Source organism: Danio rerio, chromosome 12, assembly GCF_052040795.2.
Source record: "Danio rerio strain M-AB ecotype USA chromosome 12, GRCz13ab, whole genome shotgun sequence".
Taxonomy (NCBI): domain Eukaryota; kingdom Metazoa; phylum Chordata; class Actinopteri; order Cypriniformes; family Danionidae; genus Danio; species Danio rerio.
In genome coordinates this window covers 31,178,439-31,196,604 of record NC_141032.1, presented here as the reverse complement: position 1 = coordinate 31,196,604, position 18,166 = coordinate 31,178,439, and the positions used below count along the sequence as shown (strand labels likewise).

Genomic DNA, 18,166 nt, shown 5'->3' with positions numbered 1-18,166 from the left:
CACAGTCCAAAGACATGCGCTACAGGTGAAAAGAACAAACTAATTTGTCTGTAGTGTATGGGTGTGTGTGTAAATTGTGTATGGGTGTTTCCCAATATTAGGTTGTGGCTGGAAGAGCGTCCACTATGTAAAACATATGCTGAAAAGGTTGGTGGTTCACTCTGCTGTGGTGACCTCTGAAATAGAGACTAAGCCAAAGGAAAATGAAGGAAGGAATAGTACCAAGATATGCCAGTAAACAACAAAAGCCAATCATTTAATGGGATGGACAGATTGGACTCTTGTATCTAAGGGTGTGTTTCTCCTTCTCTTATTGGTTACTTTGTCGCTATGCTGTTTTGACCATAGTTTCCATGGGCACCACTATCACATCATCTAGACCTGAAACAGAAGCCATAAACTCTTTGTCTTTTTAAAATTGACAAAGAATAAAAGACAGTGACTTGGACATATTTAATATTTTTTTTCATCTTCTCTCTCTCTGTCTCTCTCTCTCTCATGTGCATGTATTTGTTTGCTTATATGAACATACATTCCTATCTCATAACTAAGACTGCACAGACGCTGCATATGAAGCTGAATGTATCACAAAAGAATGTATTTACCTATTTGACTAAACATTGCCCATTTATTATAATCACAAAAATAACATTATGAATACACACACACACACACTCGCCTGCCACTTTATTGGATACACCAGTCCAGCTGCTCAGTGATGTAAATTTCTAACCGGCCAATCACATGGCAGCAACCCAACACATTTAGGCATGTAGACATGGTCAAGACAATCTGCTGCAATTCAAACCGAACATCAGAATGGGAAAGAAAGGTGATTTAAGTGACTTTGAACGTGGCATGGTTGTTGGTGCCAGACTGCCTGGTCTGAGCATTTCAGAAGCTGTTGATCTACTGGGGTTTTCACACACAAACATCTCTAGGGTTTACAGTGAATGGTCAGAAAAAAACAAAATATCCAGTGAGCGGCAGTTCTGTGGGCACAAATGCCTTGTTGATGCTAGAGGTCAGAGGAGAATGGCCAGACAAGTTTGAGCTGATTGAAAACCAACAGTAACTCAAATAACCACTCGTTACAACTGAGGTATACAGACGAGCATCTCTGAACACACAACACGTCAAACCTTGAGGCAGATAGGCTACAGCAACAGAAGACCACACCGGGTGCCACTCCTATCAGCTACGAACTGGAAACTGAGGCTACAATTTGCACAGCCTCTAAAATTGCCTGGTCTGATGAGTCTTGATTTCTGCTGTGACAGTCAGATGGTAGGTTCAGAATTCTCCGTCAACAGTATGAAAGCATGGATCCATCCTGCCTTGTGTCAACGATTCAGGCTGCTGGTGGTGTAATGGTGTGGGGGATATTTTCTTGGTAAACTTTGGGCCCATTAGTACCAATTGAGTATCATACGCCACACCCTACCTGAGTATTGTTCCTGCTGACCATGTCCATCCCTTTGTGACCACAGTGTACCCATCTGTCATTTTTTTTGTGTTACCTGTCTCCCTCTTGTTCCTATCATGCTCACCTGTTCTCTCTCTTCTCTGATCGTTGGCTATTTATCTCCCCTTCTCCCTCGTTCTGCGCTTGATAATTGCTCGACGGCAGTAAGCTTAACGTCCCTTGTGTCTTACCTGTTTGGGTTACACCAAGTTTGTCTAGTCTTGTGGAAAACCTTGTGTCTCGTCTTGTCTTCTCCTATCTCATCATGTAATCTGTTGATCCACCTGCACACGGGCTCACCTCTGCTTTGCCCACAGTCTGAGTTTGGGTGAAGCCCAATCATCTGCTCGCCAGCCTGAGGTCTGTCCTGTTCTATTCTACCGTTGCATCTGTGAAGATTTGCTCTTGACCAGTCCTGCATCGACTGGCAGGCTGAGCACTTTGACTGCCTTTTTTCCCTGTTTCCCAGGAGAAACTTTTGTCTTTTTGCTCTGAAGAACTGAACTCTCTACTGCTTTTTGTTTGTCATAAATAAACTTTGTTGATTTATTCCCTTGCATTTGGGTCTCCATTCGAACATGACACCATCTTCTGATGTCTACTTTTAGCAGGATAATGCACCATAAAGTACGAGCCATCTCAGACTGGTTTTTTGAACATGACAATGAGTTCACTGAACTCAAATGGCCTACACAGTCAGCAGATCTCAATCCAATAGAACACCTTTGAGATGTGGTGAAATGGGAGATTCACATTATGGATGTGCAGCCGACAAATCTGCAGCAAGTCTGTGATGCTATCATGTCAATATGGAGCAAAATCTCTGAGGAATATTTCCAGTGTTGAATCTATGCCACAAATTATTAAGGTAGTTCTGAAGGCAAAAGTGGGTCCAACCCGTTATCTTGTAAAGTAGACGTGAATGTATATTATGAATACTGAATCGTGAAATTAAAAGTATTTTTATGAAAAATAGGCTTAACCCTTTGATGTGCCTTGCACTGCCATTACATTTTTAAATTTATTAGCATTTTGGCCATTTTAGAAATTTGTTTTTGCAGAAGAAATAATACATTTATATCCTGCTTATAACCGCTTTTTAGAACATAGACCATAAAAAGAAATGTTCAACTTAAACGTTTGTGAATCCTGAATAAGGCATATCCTTAGGTTACAGGTTTCTTTAAAAATGACACTTGATAGATTATATAAAATGTATTAATCCCCTAAAAATCCCAAAATAAACATTTTAATCTCACTAAATAAATAAAATCAAAGCCATTAAATATAGGTAGCTTGTTTCAAATCTGAGGCTGATATCTCAAAAAGAAAAGTATATTTTGAAAAGGCCATTTACAAAAAAGAACATATACCAAACTATTTTTACTAAAGTACAATTTACAAAAAAAGCAAAGCAGTAGCAGTGCTGCATTTGATAAAGTCAGAGTTGTATGTATGCTTTTATGCAGCCGAACAGTGAAGAAAACAATATCTTGCAAGTTTTCTGTTGCACTGTAGCTACTGCACTGCTGTGATCAAGTGCAAAGCATGTATTATCACATTGCTATTATATCGATGAAAGGAAGCCAGAATACCGACCACAACCAACACCTCTGCACAGCAAATGCAGCCCAGATGTTGCACCCCAGAAGCCTCACATCTGCTTTGTTGAAGCAAGGGACGAAATAAAAGAAAAGAAAGATAGTAGATGTTTAACAATTTTCAACGCATTTCACAATTCAATCCTCCAAATCATGAAATAAACACAAATCTACTTTTATGATGAAAGCAACCAGAGCGATAATTACACCGGAAGTCAAGGTTTTGTCTCATTTTTAATACGGAAGTGGGCGTGAATAAGAGCCACATTCAGCGGCATCACAGTACAGTAGCCGTCCCGTAATTAATCACTGCAACCGATTCATTTCGTATTTAAAATACATGCAGATCAGCTTCGCCTCATCTTTATCTCGGCGAGATACAAGTAAGTGGTTTGACTGCGCGCCGCCGATACGCGAACTCGTGCACGTAAATAGTGTTTGTTGTGGTAAAATCGCAGCGATCAAATGTGCTGCGGCAGGGATGCAAGATGTTTTACCTCAGCAGACGTCAAATAGCTTGCTTGTGCTGTCTACAACAACATGGAGGAGCAAAATTGAGAAAGCAACTGCCTGTGCATTCCCTCGTGCACGCGAAGCATGTAATTGTATTTATTGTGAAGAGGTTCTCTCGCGCGCGCGCTCGCTGGCCTGCCGTCGCTAATGTTATAATGCATAACAGTCCTAATGTTTGTCATATTGTGCATGCAGATGTGTCGTGCAGCTGCAGTCTTTAGGTAACTCAGCTGTGTGCTGTGTTTACGGAATATTTGTTGTCGTTATATCTCCTAGACAATATATTGATTTGTGTTATTGATATTTATTTACAAAGTCTCTATATATTTCCAGCTGTAAAGAGTCCTTGGAAATATGAGCCAAACGTCAGAGCCATCAGCCGATGCTGCTGTGACTGAAGGTTTGGATTTTTTTAATTCGTTTGCAATAGAAACAAGGAAATCCGTCTGAACATCGTAGTTACTGTTGCTGTAAAATTGACATGAAATCATTTTCGTTATTTTAAGAAGCGTTGTTATATATTTTTGTATTGATTTAAAGGGACAGTACACCTATTAATTCATACACATTGTTTAAAATCTGTTTGGCTTGTCTTTTTTTCTGTGGATTGCAATATGACTTGTGTAAATTGGAAATATGAACTATGGAAACTTGTTTCTGCCACGAAATAAAAAAAAAATGTATATGCAACTCATCATATCACAATTCTGACTTTATTATGATTGCAAGTTTGCGCCCCCCAATTTTGAACTTTAAAGTTTTACGTTATAAACCTGCAATTCTGAGAGAAAAATGACAAAACTGCAAGCATGCTTGATACCTTAAACTTGAACCCTTGAACTTTGTAACTTTCATGATTGCAACTTTGTATCTAACAGGTTTGATACAATAGCAGTTTTGAGAAAAAAGAAATTGTATTTGCAAGGGTAAAAAAATAAAACTAAGATGTAAACAGGACTTTGAAGAAGAAGAAAAAAAAAGACAATCATAAATTAAAAAAAGTTCTTGTATTATTCTCAAATCCTTGTTTATAGCTTGCAAATTCAATGAATACAAACACAGCTCTTTTTTTTTTCTCCCAGAATTGCATCTTTGATCATTTATGTATCCACGCATGGGTCGGTATAAGATTCTGATGGTATGATAACCTTGGATAAAAATATCATGGTTTCGCAGTATTCATTATGGCTCTAAAATATGTTCTTTTGAAATGTCTGGGTAAAAACAACAACTTTTTCTTCATTAAACACCATATAATTTATTTTATTAAACATTTTAAATATTTTGGAACAGTAAACGCGTCAGTCTAAATAATTTAAATAAATCATTGACTTATGCTGTCTTCATTAGTTTCAAAACACGCGTCTTTACAGCTTGAAAAGGCATCTTTGCAGATCTTTTTTTTCTTTAGATAAAAAGTAAAGTAAATATGTTGGTATATACAAGTGAGTTGTTTTTCAGATCTTTGCTGAATCATGGGCTGACTAGTAGCTTTTGATGTGGATGGTCCTTTTCCGCCCTATAAAACTAAATACAAAAGTCATAAAAAACACAGACATTATTTTTTTTTTTACATATATCATGGGAGTGGTATAACGAATAACAATTTTTTTTTTTTTTGTGTTTGTTTGTTTTAAAACTCTGACTTTTCCAAACCGTAGTATACTTTGAAACCAGTTATCGCCCCATACCTAGAGTCTCAAAATTTCAACCCATAAACCAATAATTCTAAAAAAAGTTGCAAATTTTAGAAAAAAAGGTTAGCTTTGTGGGATGTAAACTTGAATGTGGAAAAAAATCAGTGTTGAGTTGTTGTTGTGTAAGAGTTTCTAAGATCACAATTTCATGAAATAACATCACAATTATGAGAAAAAAGTTTGAATTTGGTGGATTTAATCTCAGAATTCAAGGACAAATTCAAATTGTCAAACATCAACTCAGAATTCAGACTTTTTTTTCTCAGAATTTGACTTGTTTGTGTCTTGTTATTTCTAGTTATAGACTCAAAATAGCCATTCTACGAAACAAGTTAGAATTGTGTGATGTAAACAAAGGATTAAATTAGTCCTGATTACAGGATATAAACTCAGAAAGATTTTCCTTATCAGTATTATGAGTTTATATCTAACTTTTTTGTCCAAAAATACGGAAAAAAGGCATTTTCTCGCAGTCTGTTTGAGCTCCATTATATCATGGGTCTCAAACTCAATTCTTGGTGAGCCACAGCTCTGCACAGTTTTCCTCCCACTCTAATCAAACACAGCTGATCCAAATAATCAAGGTGTTCAAAAGTCATGAACACCTTCATTAGTTGGATCAGCTGTGTTTGATCAGGGTTGGAGCAAAACTGTAGAGCTGCGGCTCACCAGGAATTGAGTTTGAGACCTTTGTATTATATGAAAGTGAAGACACATTAACAAAATTTAAATCATGGCTGGTGACACGATGGCTCAGTGGGTAGAACTGTCGCCACACAGCAAGAAATTCGCTACTTCAAGTTCCTGCTGGGTCAGTTGGCATTTCTTTGTGGAGTTTGCATGTTATCCTGTGTTGGTGTTTGGTTTCCTCTGGGTGCTTTAGTTTCTCCCACTGTCTAAAGACATGCGCTATAGGTGAATTGAATAAACTAAATTGGCTGTAGTGTGTGTGTGTGGGTTGCAGCTGGAAGGGCGTCCGCTGTGTAAAACATTTGCTGGATAAGTTGGCAGTTCATTCTGCTGTGGCGACCCCTGATGAATAAAAGGAATTAGCCGAAAGAAAATGAATGAATAACTCCTAGCTAGATTGTTAGTGAATTTTGAGTGAACTGTCCCTTTAATGTCTTCTTGATTGCGGTAGTTGCAGATGTCAAGTTACCACGATATTGTTGCCAAAACATCTACTGTAATAACTGTGGTATTTTGGCATAAACTGTGCTTAATGATTTACGTCAGCTCGTATGTTTATTTACTAACTCGCCATTCTTGTATCCAGCTCCAGTTTCTCAATCAGAACCAAAGCAAATAACAGCAGGAAAAAAGCAGAACAAAAAGAAAGTGGAAGAAGTGGTGGAGGAAGAAGAAGAGGAATATGTGGTGGAAAAAGTCCTTGATAGGCGCGTGGTGAAGGGAAAAGTTGAATATCTCCTCAAGTGGAAAGGCTTCTCTGAGTGAGTGTCTGCAGATAGATTTCAGCTTGATTTTGTGGGTTAATCTTAAGAGTTTAATTCACTTTTTTGTTCAGTGAGGACAACACCTGGGAGCCGGACGAAAACCTTGACTGTCCTGACCTTATAGCAGAATTCCTCCAGTCGCAGAAAACTGCTGAATCTGGAGGCAAGAGGAGGGCCGAGACGGATGGAGATGGGAAGGAAACTAAAAAGCGCAAGGATGAGGTAAGAGCCATGTCGATCTGAGGATTTGAGATGTCTACCTCATTCCATGTCAATAAGCTGGTCAGGAAGTGTCTTTAAAAGATTAGAAAACCAAAAGAAATTGAATGGCTCAACAGTGTCTCACATGCCATCTCTCTTAATTTAGCCTGAGAAACTCAGAGGTTTTGCACGTGGTTTGGATCCTGAGAGGATTATTGGTGCTACAGACTCAAGTGGAGAACTCATGTTCCTCATGAAATGGTTTGTATGGAAATTGTTACACGTAAAAAAAAAAAACAAGTTTTGGATTAGAGGGACAGTTCCTGAGCAGCATTAGGAGAGACTGGGGCAATTGCAACACACTAAATTTCTTCAATCACCGTTATCTAGCATTTATTCTACTCGAGCAAATTATTTGTTCTAAATTTAATTAGTAGTTTTATTTTGCTGTTAAAAGCAGTGATGCCCAAGCTAGGGTCTGTGGGCCAAAGTTGGCCCATGGTGACCTTTGATTTGGCCCGCCATCCCATCTGAGAGGGAGAATGTGGAAGGTTGAGGTGAATTTCTAATTTAAAATATCCTTTTGTTTGTTTGTTTAATTGGTGAGCTTCAAAAAAGTGATTGAAATGAAGTTTCAATTAAATAAATCAGACTTTTAATGTAAATACTGTAACATGACGGATAGAAAACCATGCACAAGACATCAGCAAACAAATGCAAAGGCAGGTGCACCTTGACAACTGTGTTCAGCAGTGAACTCCATTGTGTTTTAAATGGGATTGTTTATGGTTTTATTATAAGAAATAAACTATAATATATAAAACATATATAATCATTAATAATCATTAAATCTATTTGACCAAATTAAGGATTTTGATTTATACTTCTGCATTAATTGATAATCATACCCCATAGTGAATAACTTGCACATATCCGATGCTATTGTGAGCATTTATACTTCTGTTCTGTCCATGTTGATTCAAAATTCTAGTATAGTAATAAGCAGGTTTACTGTGGATTTTCTTTGCTAGTGTTTTGAGTTTATTGTAGAAGTGGCTCAGTCTCAGTTATTTAGAAAAGAAAGAAAGAGGTGGGAACTGGCAAACGTTTAACAACTTAAACCATAAAATGAACACAAAACAGAGGTATCCAATTGGAGCTACTCGTTTAACATACACGCCACTAGCCTCAATCAGCTCCCATGGCTCTCGGCTTCGCCCACACTTATCACTGCTACCAAGCCGACCAATCACAGATCTTGTGCTCCTGTTATTGTGACACCCGTATTTACATTTTTTGTGAGGTGCGCATCAGGCTAGGTCTAAAGCTGCTGTCACATTAGAGTTTGAGCATGCGATATTCTGTCGTGCGGCGCTGCGAAAAGGAGCGGGAATAAACAAGATTATTAGACATTCAAAAAAGCGAGCGATTGCTCTGTGTTTTAAATTTCTGACCAGAGAGGTCGTGTTTTAATCCTCGGTTTGTCTCACTCAGTCAAGTGATGCGATTTCGCAGGTCTGAGTTCACCAAGCTTGAACTTTGCCCTGCAGCAATCTGCGAAACTTGATGCATGACCCCGCGTTTCCGGTCTGACGCATTCACGTGCGTATGAATGAAAGTCTATGGTTGGAAATGCCCAGTGTGATCGCAGCTTAAGAGTATGGGATTTTCCAAAGGCTAATCTCATAAACTTGACACAGAAATATAAATGGGTCCTCATTGGAATCAAAAGATGCTTTTAACTATAATAATATCTAAAAAAATCTTTGAGTAAAATGTCAGTTTTTTCATTTAAGGTCTGATATATTTTTTTTTTTACCATATTTCATATAATAATATTGTCATTTAGAGCATTAAAAAGCAATAATGTTGTAGAAACAGGCATCCATACATAAGAGACTTCTTTCAAAAACAGACCTGAAGTCTTATAGTACATTGTATTAACATCTAAAACCACTCTTTCCTTGTATTACTTTCATTTAATTTAGATAATTTAAAGAAACATTGACTTAAAAATTTTGGTCCAACAAACATTTTAATTAAACAAACATCAACAATAAAAGATACTATAAACAAACAATTTATTCATTTATTTTCTTTAGTCCCCTATTATCAGGGGTCGCCACAGCGGAATGAATAGCTAACTATTCTGGCATATGTTTTATGCAGTGGATGCCCTTCCCGCTGCAACCAAGTACTGGGAAACAATATATAAGAAGGTAAAATAATATGATGAGATCTTTTTTAGGGAGAATCTTTTTGTTTCCAGTTACAAATATGTCAATAAATCCCTCATTAGATGTACGTATATATGTGCAGCTTTCTGTTTTCAGTTTAATAACATTAACCTTTGTGCTAGTTGACTGACAAAAGCAACTATATTTTGTTTGAGTGTCAAAAAACAGTAATGCCTAGAACTGCAATCCAGGGATTTGGATCAGTCAGTTTTTGACCTATTCTTGAAGACTTTTCCAGTAAGATGATCATTTTGGGCAGCTCTTAATCACATGAGCCAGTGCTGCCGGCTCTAGCCCACACCGATCACATGCAGGGTCCACATCTGGAAATAAGTTACTATTCATGAGGCCATTCCTTGCTCATACTGACGACATATGGATCTGTTTTAGGGCTATTTCTCTCATTGTTCATCAGAAATTTCAACACCTAAATCTTTCTCCCAGGAGGACTTTCCTTTCATGGCTTAATTTGGATTGTTGTAATGTCACTAAAGTGTTGCAATTGTCCCGAAACACTGTTAAAGTGCTAGTTCACCCAAAAATGACCATTGTCATCATTTACTCACCATCATTTTATTCCAAACTTTTATGATTTTTTCTTTTTCTGTGGAACACAAAACGAGAATTTTGGGGTCCAAGAAAATTTGGAGCCCATTGATTTTCCTTGTATAGGCGAAAAATAAATAAACAAATAAATGTTTTGTATTCCTCAAAAGAAAGAAAGGCCCTGTTTACGCGTGATAATAAAGGGATAGTTGCTCACCAAAATTTATATCTGCTGGTAATTCACTTTAAAATGTGTTTTGTTATTATGGAGCATTTCATATTTTTTGCTGAAATTTTAGTCCATGATGATCCATAAAATCCAGTTTAGCGGCTATCGACACTTTGAGAGTCTAAAAGCTCTACAGGCAAAACAAAAATATAACTATGCATTGATGTCCTAGTCTGTGCAAGAAACTGAACACTGTTTACACAACAGTACCTTTAACTTACATCCTTGCATAAAGGGAAAAGTCTTATTCCTTTTTTGTGTGAATTGTTTCCTCTGTTTAGTCACTGTACCGGAAGAACTGAACTTGAAACCCAGCAGCATCGCAATTATTTTGGCTAAGCCAAAGTGCTGCTTATCAGGCACATCCAAAAAATTTAGTTTTTATTTAGTAACACAGATTCGCCACAAAATGTTTTAGTTTGTGCAGTTAAGGTCTGCACAATATATCATTACAGCATCGATATCGTAATGTGATCATTCTCAAAGTCACATCGCAGGACAGGCAATATTGAGTTTGTATTATGATTCATCATTTGCATGCATTTTTGAGGCCTATAACATTCGAATATAAGAAATTGTACCATTTGTAACTTCAATAACCATTCATTTTATTAAATACATTTTATTTGAATAATTCAAGTACTGTAGCTGAATATTGTTAGACTCGGAAAAGATATAACACTGTTTATTTCAATTGTATGTTTTATTTATTGTACTGATCTGCGCTTGTAGATTGTTTATTAGATTATATGCAGATGCGCTTCCCTACAGAATCATCCCAATCAATCTAAAACAATCAATTCTATGCAAATTGAAATTGGTGGTGAAAATGTATTCATGCCACACTATATATTGCAGAATAACAAAATATCCAGCCTGATCTCACGAGGAAACGAAACTATACGTTTTGTCAGTTTAGTGACTTATTGGAACACATTTGTATTAGTTTAGTTGTTCGAAAATATATGCTAATGAAAAGGAGGCATGGCACTAAACCCCGCCCCTAACCCCAACCATCATTAGGGATGAGCAAATTGTACTAAAATGTAGGAATGATAATGTACGAATTTATACGAATTAGGTAAAATTAAAAAAGTTGGCTTAAGTCGTTGAAATATGATAATGTTTTATTTTTACAATAGCTGTTTAATTTAGTTCTTTACATCAAAAAACTGGCCCAAAGAAGAAAAAGGTAGCGAAGCGGACGTTACTCCGAAACAAACTGAATTAAAGGTAATAATGTTGTTAACAATGTTCAGTTTCTTGCATGAATTCATTGTTTGACTTTATACGAACTAGATGTACCACCAGTAGTCATGGGTATTCATTTTGTTTTGCCTTTATCATTTTTTGGTTTCACTTTTAAAGTGGCAGTAGCCATTAACTATGTTTCCATCAACCTATTTTATCCACAATTTGGAAAATCGGATAAAAAAATTCTTCATGGAAATCGATGCATCTAAATTTTGAAAATGCACAGAAAAAAATGTATGCGCATAACTGAGTAGGAAAAACTTTTAAACTTTTTCATTCATTGTTTTGAATGAGGCACAAGTCATTTGTAATTTAGGAAAAAAGGCCCCAAGTGGCTTTTCCTAACGCAGAAATTCCAGATGATTTTTGGCACAGATTTATCAGGGAGTAATGGTTTTGTTCTCTTTGACTCATTAGAAGGAAACAGTGATTTATTTGCAAATGTTTCATTTGATATTCCAGTTTAGCACATAAATCCAATCTATATACCGTTGAAGTCAGAATTATTGGCCCTCCCAAATTATTAGCCCAATTTTGTTACATTTCAGTTTAACGGAAAGATTTTCTCAACACATTCATTCATTCGTTTTTTTGTCAGCTTTGTCCCTTTATTAATCCGGGTTCGCCACAGCAGAATGAACCGCCAACTTATCCAGCATATGCTTTACGCAGCATATGCCCTTCCAGCTGCAATCCATTTCTGGGAAATATCTATACACACTCATTCACACACACTCATAGACTACGAACAATTTAGCCAACCCAATTCACCTATACCACATGTTTTTGGACTTGTGGGGGAAACCGGAGCACCCAGAGGAAACCCACGCCAACACGTAGAAAACGTGCAAACGCCACACAGAAATTCCAACTGACCCAACCGGGGCTCAAACCAGCAACCTTCTACCCACTACACCACCGTGCTGTTATTCCGCTTGCGCTTAGAAGACAGTATGCCAACGTGCAATGAACGCGTTTAGGCATTTGGAGGAGTGAGACACGGAGCACAGACACTCTTGACAGTTCTGGAGGTAAATATTAATATAATAACACTAATACTGAAATGGTTTAGGCCTTTTAGAATGACCAAAACAACATTTACGATGTTTTACAATGTGGTCAGCCTACTGGTTTATTCACTCACACACATTTTTACCATCACACGATCTCTTATAACAAAATCACATGACTTTTTTTTTTAAATGCTCATAATGGAATTTGTTCGGTAAAAGTGTTTCCATTGTAGTTTATGCGCATCTTTTCTTATGGAATAAAATGTTTATCCTACTCAGTTATGCTCATGTTTTTTATTCACATTTTTTAAATTTATGTGCAACTTGGCGTTTCCATCAACCAGCTAAAATGCGCATAAAAATAGGTTAATAGAAACATAGCTAACGTATAACAGTGGTTTGTTCTGTAGACAATAAAAAAATATTGCTTAAGAAGGCTAATAGTTTTGACTTTAAAAAGTTTTTTTAAAAAATTAAAAACTGCTTTTATTCTAGCCAAAATAAAACAAGTAAGACTTTCCCCAGAAGAAAAAAATATTATAGGAAATACTGTGAACAATTCCTTGCTCTGTTTAATATAATTTAGGATCTATTTAAAATAGAAACAAAATCACAAGAGGGTGAATTATTTTGATTTCAACTGTAAATACATTTTAATGAAGAACTGAGGAAATAATCATCTGTATCTTGGATGGCCAGAAGTTACATAAATTAACAGCAGACGAGCTCAAATCATCAGGGCCAAAGACAGTAAACAGGGCCAATCACATACTTGTTTGTTAGGACTTACGGGTGCGTAAATGATAACACAATCGTCATTTGTGAGTGAGCTACCCCTTTAGGACACAACCACATAAGACTCCATTCCCTTTCATACATACGCATGCAAGCCTGACGCAAGCTCCATCTTCCTCTGGATGTCAAGTATGCTGACATCTGACCTGCATTTTCATACAGCAAAAAAAGAACAATCTTATTATTCACATGATTAAAAATACCCTCTTCTTTTTGTGACAACATCATCGTTATTGTGTGCAACTCAATTTTGCATGTTCAAAATACAGCCATACCTTTGCGATCACCCCCATGATGGAGGACAATTGTAATGTTGTTGACTTCTGCAAGGAAATTGGATGTAGATGTTACAATTGCCCTCAGTTCCTTCAACTCAAAAGTTCGAATTAGTAAAATGAGGCGAGTTGGTTGTTAACATCTTGCATGTTTTTACACGACAGGAAAAACTCTGATGAAGCTGATCTGGTACCAGCCAAGGAGGCGAATGTAAAGTGTCCACAAGTGGTCATCTCGTTTTATGAGGAACGCCTCACCTGGCATTCATACCCGACTGAAGAGGAAGAAAAAAAGGACGACAAAAACTAGACAAAAAAAAAAAAAAAGACATAAGGGACAGTCGTTGTGTGTTTGTCTTTTTATTTTAAAGAGCTGGCAAATGATATTTGTCAGGAACAACTTTGTAAAAATCAGCTGTAATCTACATTTTAGTGTTTTAGTTTGGGTGTAGATGAAGCGGATCGTGACTTTGCACCTGTAATGTACTCTTCAAGCTTTTTATTGATCAACATTCGAGTCATGAAGTTCATACATGTGGAAAAACAAGTGTTCTTTATATGTTCCCTACCCTGTGGAGATCATACTGAGTTGGTTTCATTCAATTCTGTAGCTGTCTCTGGAAAAAGTGTTCCACCATCCTTAATTCTATGTATATATATAAATATATAACTACCGATAAAATGTTACTGCCTTAACAGATTAATAAGAAAATGACAATTTTATACATCTGTCAATGCAGGTGATCATTGAATGCATGACTGTATAATGTTGGCCTACGGGAAATAGGTTTAAGGCATTGTTTATCTGGCTTTGATATGATTGTTTGTTCGTTTTTAACCAGCAACAGTGCTTATTTGCCCACAAACTCTCTCTCTCTCTCTCTCTCTCTCTCTCTCTCTCTCTCACACATGTGTCTGGTCTTATCATTGGTGCTATCTGTGGTTGACGCCCATTGGATATTAACAGTCTGACATTTGTGTTTGTAAATATGTTCCAGCACATGGACATCACTGTGTACAGTCAGCCGAGATTTGTTTTTTTACATGCTCCTACACTGTTTTATTGCTGATAAACGGAGGAAAAAAATGGAAGAATTGTAAAGTTTGTCTTTCTGAAGAAGTATCTCGAGTGTGTTTTAATGATCGGTTGCTAGTTTAGTTATTCATGTTGTTATTGCGTACTATCACAGCACTTGAATTAGCATTTTCAGAAATAAAAAAAAAATCTTTGTTGTTATTCTGTCAGATTTGGTCGTGCTTGTGTTTGTTATATTAACGTGCTAGTTATGAATTAACAAGGGTTGATTGTTTTCTACCTACTCACCAGCCACTTTATTAGGTACACCTTAGTAGTACCGGCTTGGACCCCCTTTTGCCTTTAGAACTGCCTTAATCCTTTGTGGCATAGATTCAACAAGCTACTGGACATATTCATCAAAGATTTTGGTCCATATTGACATGATAGCATCACGCAGCTGCTGCAGTGAACTCAGTTTCATGTCTGAGATGATTCACACTTTATGACGTGGCGCGTTATCCTGCTGGAAGTTGCCATCTGAAGAGGGGTACACTGGTCATAGAGGGATGGACTTGGTCAGCAACAATATTCCTGTAGGCTGTGCTGTTGACACAATGCTTGATAGGTACTAATGGGCCCAAAGTGTGCCAAGAAAATGAAAATACTGAAATACTCAAACTAGCACGTCTGGCACTAACAACCATGCCATGTTCAAAGTAACAGAAATCATCTTTCTCCCCTATTCTAATGCTCAGTTTGAACTGCAGCAGATTGTCTTGACCATGTCTACATGCCTAAATGCGTTGAGTTGCTGCCATGTGATTGGCTGATTAGAAATTTGCATTAACAAGCAGTTGAATAGCTAATTACTTAATAAAGTGTCCGGTGAGTATATATAGTTTAGTACATCAAATATTTTCGGATGGTCACATGACACACGGGTAAACAAAATATTTCATCTTTATTCAGAAAGTATGCATTAGGTTGCATACCTAAAGTCATTTATTAATAACACAAAAATACTGTTGATTTAGCATTTAATGTTACAGAAATTATGAAAATGTAGAAAAATATATACATTTAATTTGTAGTGTAGTAATTTTTTTTTGTACAAAATAATTTTACATTGTTATTAAATAAATGCAGCCTTATTAAGCATAAGAGGCTTCTTTTAAAAATATTGGAAACTGCTAGCAAATTTTTGAAAGAATTCTTTTAAATTGTTGTTAGTGCTGAATGAACAGCAAAACATTTTCTTACTAACCAAGATTATATAATGCTTTCAAATTTGTACTATATATATAGTGTTATCTACGGTGGCAGAGAGAGCTTGACGTTCTGCAATTTAAGAAAACACGTGCAATTACAAAAAAACGGCAGCAAGCTAAGAAAAGATCTTCATCCATTTGACAGCACATGCTGCAAATCATCACGATGCATAAACATTAATGAAATGTGCTGCATTTTCACACATTACAAATTAACAAAACGCGCTGCATTTTCTCACATCACTTGCAAAAACATCAGAACACATAAGAGATGTTTCAATTGGACCCTCAAATGTGACGGATGCCGCTGTGCTGTTACTATTGCTCAGTGAAGTTGTAGGTGATCTTTAAAAGTTGAGTTTTTTTGTTTGTTTATTTTAACATCTTGATTCTCGTCTTTTGTATTTTATAAGCCTAAATAACCATAACCTAAACAGCCGGGTCTGTCACGTTTTAAGATCCCCTTGAAACATTTCCATTGTGTTCTGCTTTATTTGAAAATGTTGTGAGAAGATGCAGCGAATTTTCATAAACTGCTTTGCGAGAAATGTGTATTTGAAATTTGTTTGTGTTCAGAAATTTTTTTGTAAATTGTTTGCATTGTGAGAAAATGCAGCGCATTTTCGTAACTTGTTTGCATTGTGAGAATATGCAGTGTTTACGAAATTGTTTGCATTGTGAGAAAATGTAGTACGTTTTCGTAAATTGTTTTAGTTGTGAGAATATGCAGTGTGTTTTCGCAATTTGTTTGCGTTGAGAGAAAATGCAGTGTTTTTGTAATTTGTTTGCATTGTGAGAATATGCAGCGTGCTCTCGTAATTTGCGTTGTGAGAATCTGCAGCGTTTTCGTAAATTGTTTGTGTTGTGAGAAAATGAAGCGTGTTTTCATAATTTGTTTGCGTTGTAAGAAAATTTGTTTTCATAATTAGTTTGCATTGAGAAAATGCAGTGCGTTTTCGAAAAATTGTTTGCGTTTTCGTAAATTGCATTGTGAGAAAATGAAGCGCGTTTTCATAATTTGTTTGCGTTGTAAGAAAATGTTTTTATAATTTGTTTGCATTGTGAGAAAATACAGTGAGTTTTTGTAAATTGTTTGCGTTGTGAGAAAATGCAGAGGGTTGTCATAATTTGTTTGAATTGTGAGAAAATGCAGCGCATTAAGCTCTCTCGGCCACAGTAGTTATCACTATGGAAGTTTTTTCATAACAAAAGTAAAATGAAATTCAAATGCTTAAAAGATCAAATGATAAATCAAATGCTCAAACTATAAATCAAATGCTCAAACCGACATTGCAAATGATAAATCAAATCCTCAAACTGACTCTGCAACTGATAAATCAAATGCTCAAACGGACTTTGCAAATGGTGAATCAAATCCTCAAACCGAGTCCTCAAATGATAAATCAAATCCTCAAACTGACATCGCAAATGATAAATCAAATCCTCAAACTGACATCGCAAATGATAAATCAAATCCTCAAACTGACATCGCAAATGGTGAATCAAATGCTCAAACTATAAATCAAATCCTTAAACCGACATTGCAAATGGTGAATCAAATGCTCAAACAACTCTGCAAATGGTGAATCAAATCCTTAAACGACTCTGCAAATGGTGAATCAAATGCTCAAACTGACATCGCAAATGGTGAATCAAATCCTCAAACTGACATCGCAAATGATAAATCAAATCCTCAAACTGACATCGCAAATGGTGAATCAAATGCTCAAACTATAAATCAAATCCTTAAACCGACATTGCAAATGGTGAATCAAATGCTCAAACAACTCTGCAAATGGTGAATCAAATCCTTAAACGACTCTGCAAATGGTGAATCAAATGCTCAAACTGACATCGCAAATGGTGAATCAAATCCTCAAACTGACATCGCAAATGATAAATCAAATGCAAATGAGGTGTCAATCAACCAGCATAGGCGGAGCTTTAAGGCGGAAGAGTTTGTTGTTGACAACAACCGGTAGCGCTACGACTTTTTCAAGGCGTTCAGATTTGCGTGCACTATTCCACGTCTTATCCGTATAAACTCGTGAAAGAGAAAGCAAGAAATCTCCTACTGCTTCTGTCCACATTCTGAAGTGTTCATCAGATGGGTACATCTATCATAGGAGGCCACGAAAAACCATACGGCAAGATGATAAAAAAAAGTTACATAACTGCATTTGATTCACCATTTGTGATGTCAGTTTGAGGATTTGATTTATCATTTGAGGACTCGGTTTGAAGATTTGATTCACCATTTGCTAAGTCCGTTTGAGCATTTGATTTATCAGTTGCAGAGTCAGTTTGAGGATTTGATTTATCATTTGCAATGTCGGTTTGAGCATTTGATTTATCATTTGATCTTTTAAGCATTTGAATTTTCATTTTAATTTTGTTAGGAAAAAACTTCCATATATCACCTTAAAGTCCCCATGAAATCAAAACTAATCGTATGATTTTGTTAGATCACATTGCCAGGTTTCTATACAATTTATCTGTGCATGCATGTCATTAAGAACCAAAATTGCCTTCACAATTTACAACAAGCCTTCATTAGTTAATGTTAATGTATTTACTAACATGAACAATACTTGAACAGC

At 36.4% G+C, this 18,166-nt stretch overlaps 1 protein-coding gene and 2 long non-coding RNA genes across 7 annotated transcripts; 1 reads left to right on the top strand and 2 right to left on the bottom strand.

Annotated features, from left to right (window-relative positions):
• Positions 1-3,327: 3,327 nt before the first annotated feature.
• LOC147841422 (uncharacterized) lies at positions 3,328-13,581 on the bottom strand. Its single transcript, XR_015504276.1, has 3 exons — positions 12,011-13,581; positions 5,946-6,124; positions 3,328-5,750 (listed from the first exon to the last, which is right to left on the bottom strand). It is a non-coding gene; the product is annotated as an uncharacterized LOC147841422 (long non-coding RNA).
• Positions 3,331-14,527, top strand: cbx1b (chromobox homolog 1b (HP1 beta homolog Drosophila)). 5 transcript variants are annotated; one of them, XM_087274870.1, is made up of 6 exons: positions 3,331-3,800; positions 3,913-3,979; positions 6,553-6,727; positions 6,802-6,952; positions 7,098-7,192; positions 13,446-14,527. In XM_087274870.1, the coding sequence occupies exons 2-6, from the start codon at positions 3,934-3,936 to the stop codon at positions 13,588-13,590; spliced, it is 612 nt and encodes a 203-aa protein (XP_087130996.1). In that variant the 5' UTR covers positions 3,331-3,800; positions 3,913-3,933; the 3' UTR covers positions 13,591-14,527.
• LOC147841421 (uncharacterized) lies at positions 14,316-17,708 on the bottom strand. The gene is made up of 3 exons (XR_015504272.1): positions 17,299-17,708; positions 16,197-17,198; positions 14,316-16,099 (listed from the first exon to the last, which is right to left on the bottom strand). It is a non-coding gene; the product is annotated as an uncharacterized LOC147841421 (long non-coding RNA).
• Between the last annotated feature and the right edge of the window lie 458 nt (positions 17,709-18,166).